Here is a 13,353-nt window from a genome sequence, read left to right as displayed (position 1 = left end):
CAAGCCTGGCACTTTACCCAACCTCTTGAATTACTCTTCTGTGCCAGACCCAACACACAGTGAGCCCCAGTCAAACTATGTTGACTCCTAATCAGATGGAGAGTGTCAGGATCAGGACCTATTGGCTACTGTTGGAAGCCTGTAGCTGGCACTCAAAGGGCATCTCAGACTGGAATTTTCTGGGCATTGCGCTGCCTGCCTCTTCTTGGAGAGGCTGTAAATTATTATCTGGAAGCTTATGCCCTTGATTTGGCGCAGACTTTTTTTCCCTGAAGTCAACCTTCAGCCTTCTGGGGAATGAAGCATTACTTCTTCCAGTGAACACAGAGTCACTATCCAAGGCTTACATTCTTAGACATGCCCAGGAATTCATATTGTACAGATGAGCATAAGAGAACATTTCAGGTATATACAATAACCATTTCTTGAATACCTACTATGGGACTGGCACTGTGCTTAGTACTGAGGATGCAAATAAGAAAAAGAAAATAGACCCTGCCTTCAAGGAGCTTATAATCTAATGGGGGAAGATAAAACACAAAAGGGAACCAGAAAGTGTAGGAGGGAGAATGTACCCAGCACAGGAGGCGTGATAAGAGTGGAGAGGAATCCAAAAAACTTAACTGATGGGACATGCGGGGCTTCTGAGAATTGTGAGCTTTGGGAGGAGTTTTTTGCTCCTTTCTCCAACCCTCCAATCAGAAGTGCAGAATCTACTGAGGATTCCGAGGAAGCTTGAGTACCAAAGCTGAAGCAATATTTCTGATAAGTTTTGATGAGGAATGCATCTTTGCATCATGGGCACATGTGATAACATAGATTATCACAGAGGAAAAAAACAGGTTCAGAGAGACAGAATCAGAGACAGACAGAGTCACATTTATATTTATCACATAAATATCACATCATGTAAAGATGTCATATGTGAAATATAAACATGATATTGTCATATGTAAATATATTTACACATGTATACATGTGAGTATATTGCATAATAAAATGTATATGTATTTGTGTGTTCATGTATGTGCATAAAATGTATGTACATGTATAGATATAGTCTAGATATAATATAGATATAGACATACATATATACATTATACATATACAAAGATATATAGATAGATGTAGATATAGATGGGGAACTTCCTTATTCCCAAGATACTACTTGACACTTCTCCCCACTGTGGTTCAGAGATGGCCAGCACTGTGTCTTGGAAGACTCTAAAGCAGTTAGAGGACAAGATGGAGCTCTGGAAAAGAAGAGGAAGTAGTGTCTTAGGCCAGTGGAGGTCAGGGATAGGCAAAGAGGTTCAGTGTGAGACTTCCTTTGAGGTCTGATTATCTCTCCCATGGTCTGTCTTTGATACTTCCTCTCACCTATTTCTTCACCCAACTTCCCATTCGATGAAATCTGTCCCAGGTGCTGGAATTACTGATTCAGATCTGGGCGTGTGTTTATGCAACTGATGTATATGTTGGAGGGATATGTTGGCCTTGGTATCTCAAAACATCCCTATGTGTGTGTCTCCCTGTTCTATGTGGTTATGTATTTCTGCCAGTATCTATGTGTCTGAGTATGTCTATAAATGTGTATCTAAATAAGGATGTCTGAGGTTTGTTTATCAATATTGCTCCCTATGAATTTCTAAGAGTGCCCATGGGTTCCATTATACCTATGTACCCATGCCTATCTATGAGTGTGTGTATGTGTGTGCATGCTCCCACAAATACACTACCTTTTTCTGAAGGGGATACCACTGGTCATGCAGAGGGGGAGGGATTAATTCTAATGTCTGCTGTTCATCTCAGATGTATCTCAGAATATCAAAATTAGGAGGGGTCTTAAAATGGACTGTCAGAGCATAGAACAGAATCTCAGAGCGGGGAGGGATCTTGAAAAACATCTCTTCCAGTCCCCTCCTTTAACTTTATTGGCTTAAGAGCCTGTTCCTGTGGTTTGGAACCAGACTGGCCTACAGGCAAAACAATGAAGTCATCCAGGGAGATGTGGCCTCCCCCTCCCCCAGGCCTCACCATTGTGGTCCCTGATCCTGGTCCTCCCCCATCTCTTCCTGAGGGAAGCATCATGTGTGGTCTTGTTGTCTGTACTATAATTTCCAAGGGCAGCATTTCTCAGACTAATTTGGCCAAAAGAAATTCTTGGACTTGAAATACATTGATAGAATACATAAATGCTAATTGAGAAGGGATGGGAGAATGAAATACCCAAGAATAAAGAGAAGCTTGGGAAACGTTGGAATAAAGTAAATGAAATTAAAGCTTATTTTCGTGCCAAAAAATGTTGCCATACATAATAGATATATTTGATCCATGTATATTTATTGTAGGAGAAGATTTTGATACTAGCAATATTTTCCTTTCTACCAAGGACATCGTGGCTACCCAGTGGATAAAAAATATTGACCTTGGAGTCAGGAAGACCTGATATGTATTAGCTGTGTGACAACCTCTGCCTCAGTTTCCTCATCTGTAAAATGGAAATAGTACTAGCACCCAATGAGAAGAATAAATAAAATAACATATATAGTGCTTGGCAAACCTTCAGGTGTTATATAAATGCTGGCTGTTGTTACTTCTCCGAAAATATCACTAGCATAACAATTTCTCATAGGCCCACATGCTCACATTGCTTCAAACACTAGGGTTCAGAGGAACATTTGGGAAGTTTGTTAGATCCCTCACAGCAACAACTTCTCAGAGGTAGGTACTTTTATTGTCTTCATTGTATAGTTGAGGAAACTGTGCCCAGGGTTACACAGTTAGTAAATGGGCTAGATTTATACTCAGGAATTGGGGTCTTCCTGACTCCAGGCTGATGCTCTATCCACTACAGCGCCACCTAATGGCTCCTTTTCACATAAGCAGAACTATGCAAAAGTGGAAGGGGCTGCCTCTCACTGGAGACCTGGTGCTCTATCTACTGCAGCACCACCTAATGGCTCCTTTTCAGATAAGCAGAACTATGCAAAAGTGGAAGGGGCTGCCTCTCACTGGAGACCTGCTGCTCTATCCACTGCAGCGCCACCTAGTGGCTCCCTTTCTCATAAGCAGAACTGTGCAAAAGTGGAAGGGGCTGCCTCTCACTGGAGACCTGGTGCTCTATCCACTTCAGCGCCACCTAGTGGCTCCCTTTCTCATAAGCAGAACTGTGCAAAAGTGGAAGGGGCTGCCTCTCACTGGAGACCTGGTGCTCTATCCACTTCAGCGCCACCTAGTGGCTCCCTTTCTCATAAGCAGAGCTGTGCAAAAGTGGAAGGTTTCCAAGCAGAGGCTGGACACTCTTTGTCAGATAGATTGGTGCATGGGGATTCTATTTTGCCTTAAGAGTTCAGACTATATTCCTGCTGCAGTCCCTTCCAATTTAGAACTTTTTTGATGCCACAGAAAGCTAGGATGCCATCCAACTTGAGTGTCCATTACATGTACAATTGTCCAGCACTGGACTGGATAGCTCCGACCACTACTACAAGTTGCCCATCGCCTATCTACCTCCTCTTTTGTGAGCATTCCCAACAAAGAACAAACTTGATATGATCCAATGCACCCAGTGGGGTTCTTTGCTGTTGTTCTTAAATGATCTTTCTTACCTTCTAGGTCCGGGAACTGAACGATGTGGAATTTCCTCACTCTTTCTTGGTGTCTGGGAAGCAGAGGACCCTGGAACTACAAGCCCAGTGAGTGGTTTTGAGTATACAAGACACAGGGGTGGGGAGCAGACAGGATATTTGTGGTTCAGGGAGTGTGGGGATGGGTAGATGGAACCTAACTTTCTTTAATGTGTATGTCCTATTTTGGGACAGGTCTCAGGAAGAAATGAACACCTGGATCCAGGTAACCTCACCTTCACCCAGCCTGAGAATTGAGGAGTGGGAAAGAGAAGGCAATTACAACTTCAGCAAAGAGAAACCTATTTCAGCTCTCCTATTCTCACAGACATACCACAGATCATTTCCTCTGGGACTTTGTTTTCCCTCTGCCAAGTGAACTGAGTCACTGTCTCTGACTGTGTTTGTCCCAACTCCCTTCCCCTTGCCAGGGTGAACTAGCTAAATGAGGGAGATGGACCTTTTCAGTCAGTCAGTGAAGTGAAAAGGATCTCTTCTTTGTCCATTAAGTTCTGCCTTGTATCATCTTTATTTATGCATGTTTCCCCAGGTAGATTGTGATTCCCTTTAGGGCAGACACAATTGCACTCTCATATGTGTATCCACTGTGCTCAGGACGTAGTGGGTATTTAATCCATGCTTACTGATTCATTGATTCCACTGCCACTCCTAGCACCACTTGAGGGCAGGAAGTGGGTCATTTTTGATCCTTACATACCCATTTTCCCAGATATGGTAGGTAATGCTCCTTTAATTGAATGTGTTGAAAGCCTACACTACATCACAATCAGGCACTAAGGAAGAGAGAAAAATAAATATGAGACACAGTTCTTACCTTCAAAGAACTATATATATATAAAAATATATATATATATATATATATATATATTTTTTTTTTTTTTTTTTTTTTTTTTTTTTTTTGCTGAGGCAATTGGGGTTAAGTGACTTGCCCAGAGTCACACAGCTAGGAAATGTTAAGTGTCTGAGGCCAGATTTGAACTCAGGTCCACCTGACTTCACAGCTGGTGCTCTATCCACTGTGCCACCTAGCTGCACTAGAATTTAATATTTAATGAGGAAATATGGCATAGGCCCCTCAATTTATTAAAAGCATTTATTAAGGCCCGACTATGTGCCAGGTACTATACTAAATATTAGATACAAAGAATAATTAAGTCCCTGAAATATTCTATCAGGAAAGATGACAACACTGTAAGTACAAACCAGGAAGACATGGCACTGACATGAAAATCAATCTATACATTTATATATTATATATGATATGATGATATGTATAACATAAGTATGTACATAATATATATTAATAATAATTTATTAAGTCCCTACTATGTGCCAAGTACTGTTTGTAATGCCAGTTCTACAAACACAAAGAAGTAAAAAATTCCTGCCTTCAAGGAGCATATATTCTATCAGGAAGGATAACTAAAAGGAAAGATAGCAATATAAACAGCGCATGTTATGTGTTCAATGGCTGGTGTAGGACATATGCACTATAAGTGTCAGCCAGGTGATCAAGGAAAGCTTCTTGGAGGAGGTGACTTGAGATGGAATTTGGTAGAATAAAAGCACTAGGAGGAGCTTTTGAGGATTTATCTTCCTCGTGAACTATCCCAATTCTGCTTTGGGGAGTGGACACTAAGATGTGAGCACAAGTTGACAAGTCAGCTGACTTTTCCACTTAGAAATGTTTATGATCAACCTCTGCCTAGGGTAGATATGAACTAGTGAATTCATCTTGTTTCAGTCTATTGAAATTTCCCAGGTTATTGTGTGTTAGGAGGTGCAGGATCCTGGTATATGGGGAATGGGTCATTACAATTAATGTACTATTCTTGTACCCAGGCTTGCCAACAGGCCATCGACCAAATTGGAAAGAGATATGAAACTTTCAAAGCTGCTGTCCAGGGGCCTGAGGGAGATACTGAGGAGCATCAGGTAAATACATTGAGCTCCTCCCCTCCCCCCAGAGAATACCTCCTATTTCTCTTCTCTTGACTGACCTACCTCAGAATCACCTGTGCAATGTAGGAGGTTCTATATTCTGCCCCCCCCCCAAAAAAAAAAAAAAAAGATCTTTCTTGCATATGAAATTTCATGTTTCTGATTTATTTCTTTAGGATCTTCTCCCTGAAAAAAAATTCTGAATAAGAGAGCTCATTCCAGTAAAAACAAATAAACAAACAAACAAAAATCACCACATTATCTATGCAAGGGAATCAATGGCCCAAGGGAAGATCAGTTATAAAGGGGGAAAGGACAGAGAAAGGAGAGCACGGGATCTTTGAGGAGAAACTTTGCCTGCTTTGCAGTTGCAGTCCCAGAGGACTTGGCTGAGGAAAGAGCAGAGGAAGTCTTCTGCTCCCCTGGGGAGACGAGAACCATTTCAGGGTGGTATGAGGCTAGAAGACCAAGACAAAGATCCAGAAAAGAGAGGTTAAAGATGGAGGGCAAAGGAAGGGAGTGAGAGAGATGGCCTCTGAGAAGATAATGTGCTGGGAACCTGCATACCTGGGTTTTCTATTAACTCATGTGATTAAGAGCAATTCACTTTTTATGGCCCTCAGTTTTTTCTTTTGTCAAGTGGAGAAGATATTAGTGCCTTATCTACTTATTCCTTAGAGTAACCCTAAATTTTAGATAGTCTGGGAAAATAGAAAGTGATAAATGGCAGCCGGGAAGGGAGATGAGTAATGGGAAGAATGTCAGGAAGTTTTAAAGTTTGCACTCTTCTGGTCAGCTGAAGTCTGAAGAGTTGGGCATCCGAGCTCCCCAGTGGGTCCGTGACAAGATGGTGACCATGTGCATGCGCTGCAAGACGCCCTTCAATGCCCTCACGCGAAGACGACACCATTGCAGGGCATGTGGCTATGTGAGCAGCACCCTCACCTATCCCTTCCTTTTCTCAACCATCTGTCCCTTTCAGTCCATCAACAGCTGTTTACTGAGAGTTTATTTACCATGTGCTCAGCACTATAGTAGACACTGAGAGGAATGTACAAAGTCATAACTAGGGTAGGGCTATCAGGGCTTTGTCCCAAGTCAAGAAAACTTAGAAGGTACAAAAATTGGACACATTGTTTAGCCGCTAAAAGTTAGTATAGTTGTTAATCCCTCTGTCCCATTCAACCAAACATATCTTAATTACTCTCGTTATTTTTAAATCATGAATTAAAAAATTGATTTCTATAATGTTTTGTGCTGCTTTCCCAGGCAAAGAGACATTTGTGCTTCTTCCTGGTTCGTAGTAAGCACTTAATAAATTTAGTGACTTGATTTAGCTTCTTGTCCTAAGGGCCAAAATTGTTGCTTATAGCTCCGGGGAATATAAAAGTGGCAGTCTTGATCCTAGCCCTATTTCCTCTCTTTGGTTTTCTTTTATTCTTTCTATCCTTTGCTAACTTTTTTTCTCCTCATTATTCTGAACTATTCCTTCCTTGGGACTTTTTCTCAAGATCTTCTTTGTCTACACTCACACTTTGGGGACTACTTTCATTTTATGGCTTCAGTTATTCCCACTAGTTGTAACCACAGTGGCACATTTGTCAATATTGCACCTTTTTGGGGAGAGAGGAAGCCCAGACCTCACCTGGAAGTGACTTACCTATTTAGGTGCTTTCCGGTAATAGAAAGAAAGCAAAGTCCCATCGGCCCTGTTTCTGGACTAAGAAGCTATTTCACCACAGATGTTGGCATCTTAGACAGAGCCCTGACTGCCCTCCCCTAGGTTCAGCTCTGAGGTTTGAAGAGCAGGAAGATGGCAGTAAATGTTACTGATTGTTAGCCACTTTTTTATGTCCCCCTCACTATTCTTCTTCTTCTCCCTTTCTTTTTCTTCCATCCTGAACTGCCCCCAGTTCATCCCTCTTGTCTCCTGCCAGGCCAGTGCTTGCTACCCCTGACCTTGACCCTAATTCTCCCTCAGGTGGTGTGTGCTAAGTGCTCTGATTACAGAGCTAGGTTGAAATATGATGACAATCGGCTCAACCGGGTCTGCCTGGAGTGTTATGTCTTCCTCACTGGAAACCTCCTGCCAGAGGACAAGGAAGATAAGAAGAAAGGGATCCTAGAGGTGAGAAAGGGGCAAAGACTCCCTCCACTGCTAAGCTGCCCGTTTCTCCCCTCCATTGCACCTTCTTCTTTCCTCCGGCACATCTTCCATCGATCTATTAATACCCAGCCTTCCACTTCTTTCCCCTGTTCTAACTACAGCAGACAGCACTGTCAAATAAGCATTATTGCCATAGGAATGGATCCAAACTAAGCCTGTCCCTCCTTCCTGCTCTTAGTCTGAGATGCAGACCTACTCTTATCTCTGGGCAGCTAATAGGTCCAGGTTTGGGGTCAGGAATATCTGAGTTGTGGTCATGTGATCTGGGGCGAGTCGCTTAACCTTGTTTGCCTCAGTTTCCTCATCTGTAAAATAAGCTGGAGAAGGAAATGATAAATCGCTCCAGTATCTTTGCCAAGAAAATCCGGAGTCACAGAGTCAGACCCACTCTACCTCTGTGCTCAAGGAAACAGTGGGCTTCACTACTCTGGGCTTCCTTTGTATTGTTCTTCAAAAAACTCTGAGGGTCTTCCCCTCCCAGACTGATTCTTTTGAGTGGGCAAACTAGGCCACCTTTTGCCTCAATTCTTCCCTAGCTTTTAATGACTAAAAAGGTGTTGTCTCAGACAAATGGAAACCTAGGAAAGACCTTAGCTTAAAAATGTCTCCCCCACTGCATCCCGGGCCATTGCCAGTCATCTTGACCTTTGTTTTACCACTGGACTCCTGTGACTGTGGAGGAGAGAGTGGGGCTGACGACTCTGCACAGCTCTGTCTCACTTAAATCTAATTCCTTTGCCAGTCAAGATATCACCCTCCTGACATCATTGGTCCTCTTCAAGAATAAAGGATGAATAACAACAATTTTGACTTCAGGTCTGCCCCCAGTATAGAGCCTGCAGTAGGGAGATTGAGTCCTCTCCAAAGTCCAGAATGGATCCTGAATCAGAGAATTTTGGAGTTATATGGGCCTTCCAGGTCAATTCATCCTACTCCTTGGTCTTACAGATGAGGAAAGAGAGACTTTATTTTCATATAACCCAGAACAAAATAGGATCTTAGTTTCCAGTTGGCTTTCCTCTTGATTCTGACTTAGAATAAAAGAGGAAAGGGTACACTCCACCCCAATGCACATATGCCATCCCTGATATAATTTGCAAAGACAGAACACATTAACGGGAAGTGAATAAAGCACATCAAACCTGAGTCCTTAGGCCCCTCAGACTGCCTTGACTTCCCACATAGAAAAAAGAACTCTTTGATCCTCCATTAATTTATCCTGAACCTTAAGCTGCTAATCTAGGAGTAAGTTATGCGCAGAGCTGAAACTAAGTGCCAACATCTGGGTGGCACACTACTGATCCAGAGTAGCTTAACTTACATTTGGAATGAACTATACATACTCCAATCTGATCCCTTTGAGACTTGATAGATTTCTGATAGCAGATTATTAGGGTGGCCATTTGTGACCAATGATTCACTAACCTCAGATCTTCCTTCAGTCACAATAATATTGTTTGACTGATGGAGCTGACCAGTCACAAGCTGGACTTGTGGTGTTTATGCTTAAAAGCAGGAATTTCATTTTTAGAAAACCCAAAAATGTCAGAACTAGAAGAGATCTCAGAGACTGTCTAATCTAATCTCATCATTTATAACCACGGTAACTAAGAGCCAAGGTGATTTGCCCAGTTCTTCTTTATCCCTCTCTTGTCTAGGCTGGTTCCTCCCAGTTCTACCAACCTATTCTCCAGAGACTATTCCCCAGCTTCCAATGACAAGAATTTGTTGAGGGCCTGCTGGGTTCCAAACCATAATCTCATTAACCCAGTACTAACTGACCTTATCAGCCATAGATATCCAGTACATAAATGGGACAGCATATAATAGTAGTTTCCCTTTATGGTTTTGTGGTGTCACAGAAAGAGCACCAGATTTGGAATGAGGGCCTGAGTTCAAATCCCGTTTCTTCTGGTGGTAACTGTATGACTCTGAGCAAGTCACTTCTCATTCTGGGTGGATCTTAGCTCTCTCATCTACATAATGAAGTTAAACTATATAGTCTCTAAAGACCCATTCAATCTAGTTCTAATGATAAGTCTTATAGAAGGGCCCAGAAGAATGACTAAGTCCTTCAACCATTCAGCAGGTTCCCCCATCCAGCTTCTGTCCTATTCTGATATATTTTGGTGTAGAGACTCAAAAATTCCCTATGAGGAAAGTCCCTCAATCAATGCAGGTGGGCATCTGTTGTACATTCTTACGTCCTAAAGAATCACTGGGTTAATCACTGCTGGTTAATCACTGCTGGTTAATCACTGTTAAGTCCCTTGCCAGTTATGCATCAGAGGCAGAATTTGAACTCAGGTTTTTCTGACTCCAAGGTCTCCCTTGTATGTGTTGTAATATATTTTCTTAATCCTGACTTGTGGTTTCAGGAGTAGGAAATTCCCAATGTGGAGATTCCTTCCATTAATGCAAGGACTAGTAGTAGTGATGGTGGTGGTGGTGGTAGCAGTAATAGTAAACTAGGAGGAGTAGCAGTAGTGAAAAGTAGAACTAGTGTTAGTGGTGATGGTTATACTGGTAGTAGTAATAATGAACATTTGTGGTGCCTAAGAGTTTGGAAAAGACAATATACATTAGGTATTTAGTCTTCATAATGACCCTGTGAAGGAGATACAACAGGTATTAGCGACCCCATTTTTGCAGATGAGGGTACCAAGGCTTTGGGAGGTAATATGATTTTAGACTTAGGGAGTTGTCCAAGGCCCTAAGAAGTTAAGTGACTTGCCCTGGGTCACACAGCTAGTATGTGTCAGAAACAGGACTAGAATCCAGGTCTTTCTGATTCAAACTGTCTCTCTCCCCCTTTTGCCTCCTTACCTTTCATTATAATATTAACCAACATTTGCAGAGGACTTGCTAGTCTACAAATCATTTTACATAATATTAATTCATCTTGTAAGAATTACTGTGCCCTTTTTACAAATAAGGAAACTGAGACAGAAAAAGGTTAAGTAACCCTGGGCAAGTCACTTTCTATCTCAATTTCCTAATCTGTAAAATGGGCAGAATAAAATTACTTACCTTCCAGAGTTGTGATAAGGATCAAATAAGATAGTATTTATAAAGTGCTTAGCACAGTGTTTGGTACATAGTAGGAACTTAATAAATTCTTGTTTTCTTCCTCTTTCTCTTCCTTTTTTCCTTCCTCCTTTTCTCTTCTTTGTTTTCTTTTCTTTCTTTTCTCCTTCCTTTTCTCTATCCTTCCTTACCTCCCTACCTCCTTTTTTCCCTCCCTCCCTCCTTCATTCATCCTTTTCTTCCTTCCTCCCTCCCTTCCTTCCTGGAAAGTAAACAATTTTCCCAGAGTTGCTCATAATAAATGTCAGGTAAGATTCAGACCCAAGTCTCTCCTGAGTCTGGATCCAATCAATGCCCCACAATATGAATCATTCCCCCCACTCCCCACTTCCCACCCTCCACCCCGCACCTGTTCCCTTTCCCTACCTGACTCTTGTGTCCTGGATGCTCCATTTCACTAATGTTCCGCATCGCACCCTGACTGTGACCTGGACTATTTTCCATTAGCTTGCAATGTCCTGGTGTTCAATTCTTGTTTCCCTCAAAGTACATATTCCATCAATAATGATAAAGATAACACATGCATACATACATCACAATATAGTTCAACATTAAGTGTTTCCTGTGTTCTAAGGTATATACCAACCACTTGGGGAGATACAGAGATAAAAAGTGGCCTTATTCCTGCCCTTAGGAAGCTTATAATCTAACTGGGGGCAGAGAGCTACAACACAAATAAGAAGTGGAGTGGGAAGGGGCAAAGGAATGATTCAGAGAGACTCCCCTATCCCACTGTCCAGTGGAAAAAGAGAAGGCTGAAGGCCTGTGGGCCAGATTTGCCCTCTCTGCTACTATCAAATCCCATATTGCTAATGGCAAAGTATTCTACCACTCTCCAGGGATGGATGGTATGGTGGTCTAGTGTAGTAGACAAATATCCATCCGGGAATTAGAAAGATCTGGGTTCGAGTGCTGACAAATACTGATTTATGACCCTGGACAAATCAGCCAACCTCCCAGAGGCCCTACTTCTGCCCAACCCCCTCTAGGAATTCTCTAAGGCTATGAGCAGTAACTGATCTGTCAGTCAGTCAGCTATCATTTTTGAAGCACCAGCGATGTGCTTAGTATGTGCCAGCGATACTAAGCCCAAAGAACAGTCCTCCTCTAAAAGAACTCACACTCTGATGAACTTGTACTGCAGGCGTGTCCAGCAGGGCCGGGAGAACTCCCTAACTGAACTGAAAACTCAAATCTGGACTCCAAATTTCTCCAGAGCACAGGAGCAATTAAGACCCTGAGAGGGTGTTCCACCTGTCTTCTCCCTCTTCTCCACCAGAGGGCTCTACCCCGGATCTCTGTCTACACCGTTAAGGCAGGGAGTGGTGACTCAGGGATCTCCTCTGGGACACAGGGCGCCCCGTGTTTTCTCCTGCCATGAGCACGTGCCCAGTGGCACAGCTAACTAGGTGCACACATGCACACCCACGGACCTGAACGCCTCTTGGAATGCCTTCATTTCCCCTTTCTTTTTTCCCCTCCAAATCTTGCCTTCATGGCAAGGCTCACCTCCTCCACAAAGCTTTCCCAGATTGCTTCTGCCCACCCAACTCACAACCACAGTGGGAAGGCTCCTTGAAGATCATCTGGTTTTCAAGCCCCTCCTTTTGCAGGGAAGGAAACTAAGCAGATGGTAATTGGTTTCCAGCTCCTACTAGTTCTTTGGGGGGATTATTCCACACCAACTGATGGATGCCCCTGTGCATTTCTCAGAAAGAGTCTTCAAAGGTCTCGGAACAGAGCCTGATGTGCAGCTTCCTGCAGCTCCTGGGAGACAAGTGGGGGAAGAGTGGCAGCCGAGGCTGGTGTGTCATCCCCAGAGATGACCCCCTGGTGCTTTACATCTATGCTGCCCCACAGGTAACAGCACCACCATTAGCCCTCACATCTCAGTAGCCCCTCCCAACCCACCTTCACATCTGCCATCTCCATCCATGACAAGAGAAGTAAGCAATGGGGATGCGTCGCTCTCGCTCTCTTTTTTAATATGTAGCACAGGTGGGAGGGGATGTGGGTTGTAGGGGGAAGGAGGGGACGTAGGTGATTTGTTCAGGATCACAGAGCCACAAATTAGTGGTGCAACTTAGGAGAACCTAATTCTTGGGATAGGCAATGTTTACTTTTCCCTAAGAATGATGAACACTGTCTCCATACCTCTTGAGGGATACCTAACACCTGTCCATACATAATTCCTATCCCTCTGTAAGGGGGAAGGGTGCTCCTAAACAGAACAAAATTGGCCATTATTCACTTTCCCTTCCTTTCCTCTTTTCTTTTCTTCTTTCTTCCAAACATTCCTCCCTCTTTCTTACTTTACTTTCTACCTTCTTGCCTTCCCAGGATATGAAAGCTCATACCTCCATTCCCCTGCTGGGCTACCAGGTGACCAGTGGGCCCTTGACCGATCCCCGGGCATTTCAGCTACAACAGTCTGGTCTAGTCTACTCATTCAGAGCTGAGTCTGAGGAGCTCAAGGGACAGTGGATGAAGGCCATAGATCGGGCAGCC

The 13,353-nt window shown here is 43.1% G+C and overlaps 1 protein-coding gene across 2 annotated transcripts in view; it reads left to right on the top strand.

Moving 5' to 3' along the window:
- Nucleotides 1-13,353, top strand: part of FGD2 (FYVE, RhoGEF and PH domain containing 2) — a gene marked incomplete at its 3' end in the record, with an annotated part of 40,062 nt that extends 26,709 nt beyond the window's left edge. For both annotated transcript variants that reach the window (XM_074311055.1, XM_074311056.1), the window contains 7 exon segments: nucleotides 3,619-3,698; nucleotides 3,825-3,855; nucleotides 5,493-5,585; nucleotides 6,388-6,519; nucleotides 7,573-7,719; nucleotides 12,559-12,705; nucleotides 13,186-13,353. In XM_074311055.1, the coding sequence (XP_074167156.1) occupies nucleotides 3,619-3,698; nucleotides 3,825-3,855; nucleotides 5,493-5,585; nucleotides 6,388-6,519; nucleotides 7,573-7,719; nucleotides 12,559-12,705; nucleotides 13,186-13,353 (798 nt within the window).

This window comes from Sminthopsis crassicaudata, chromosome 4 (assembly GCF_048593235.1).
Source record: "Sminthopsis crassicaudata isolate SCR6 chromosome 4, ASM4859323v1, whole genome shotgun sequence".
Taxonomy (NCBI): Eukaryota; Metazoa; Chordata; class Mammalia; order Dasyuromorphia; family Dasyuridae; genus Sminthopsis; species Sminthopsis crassicaudata.
Note: the sequence above shows the minus strand (reverse complement) of the source record. Positions and strands in the feature narration are given on the sequence as shown.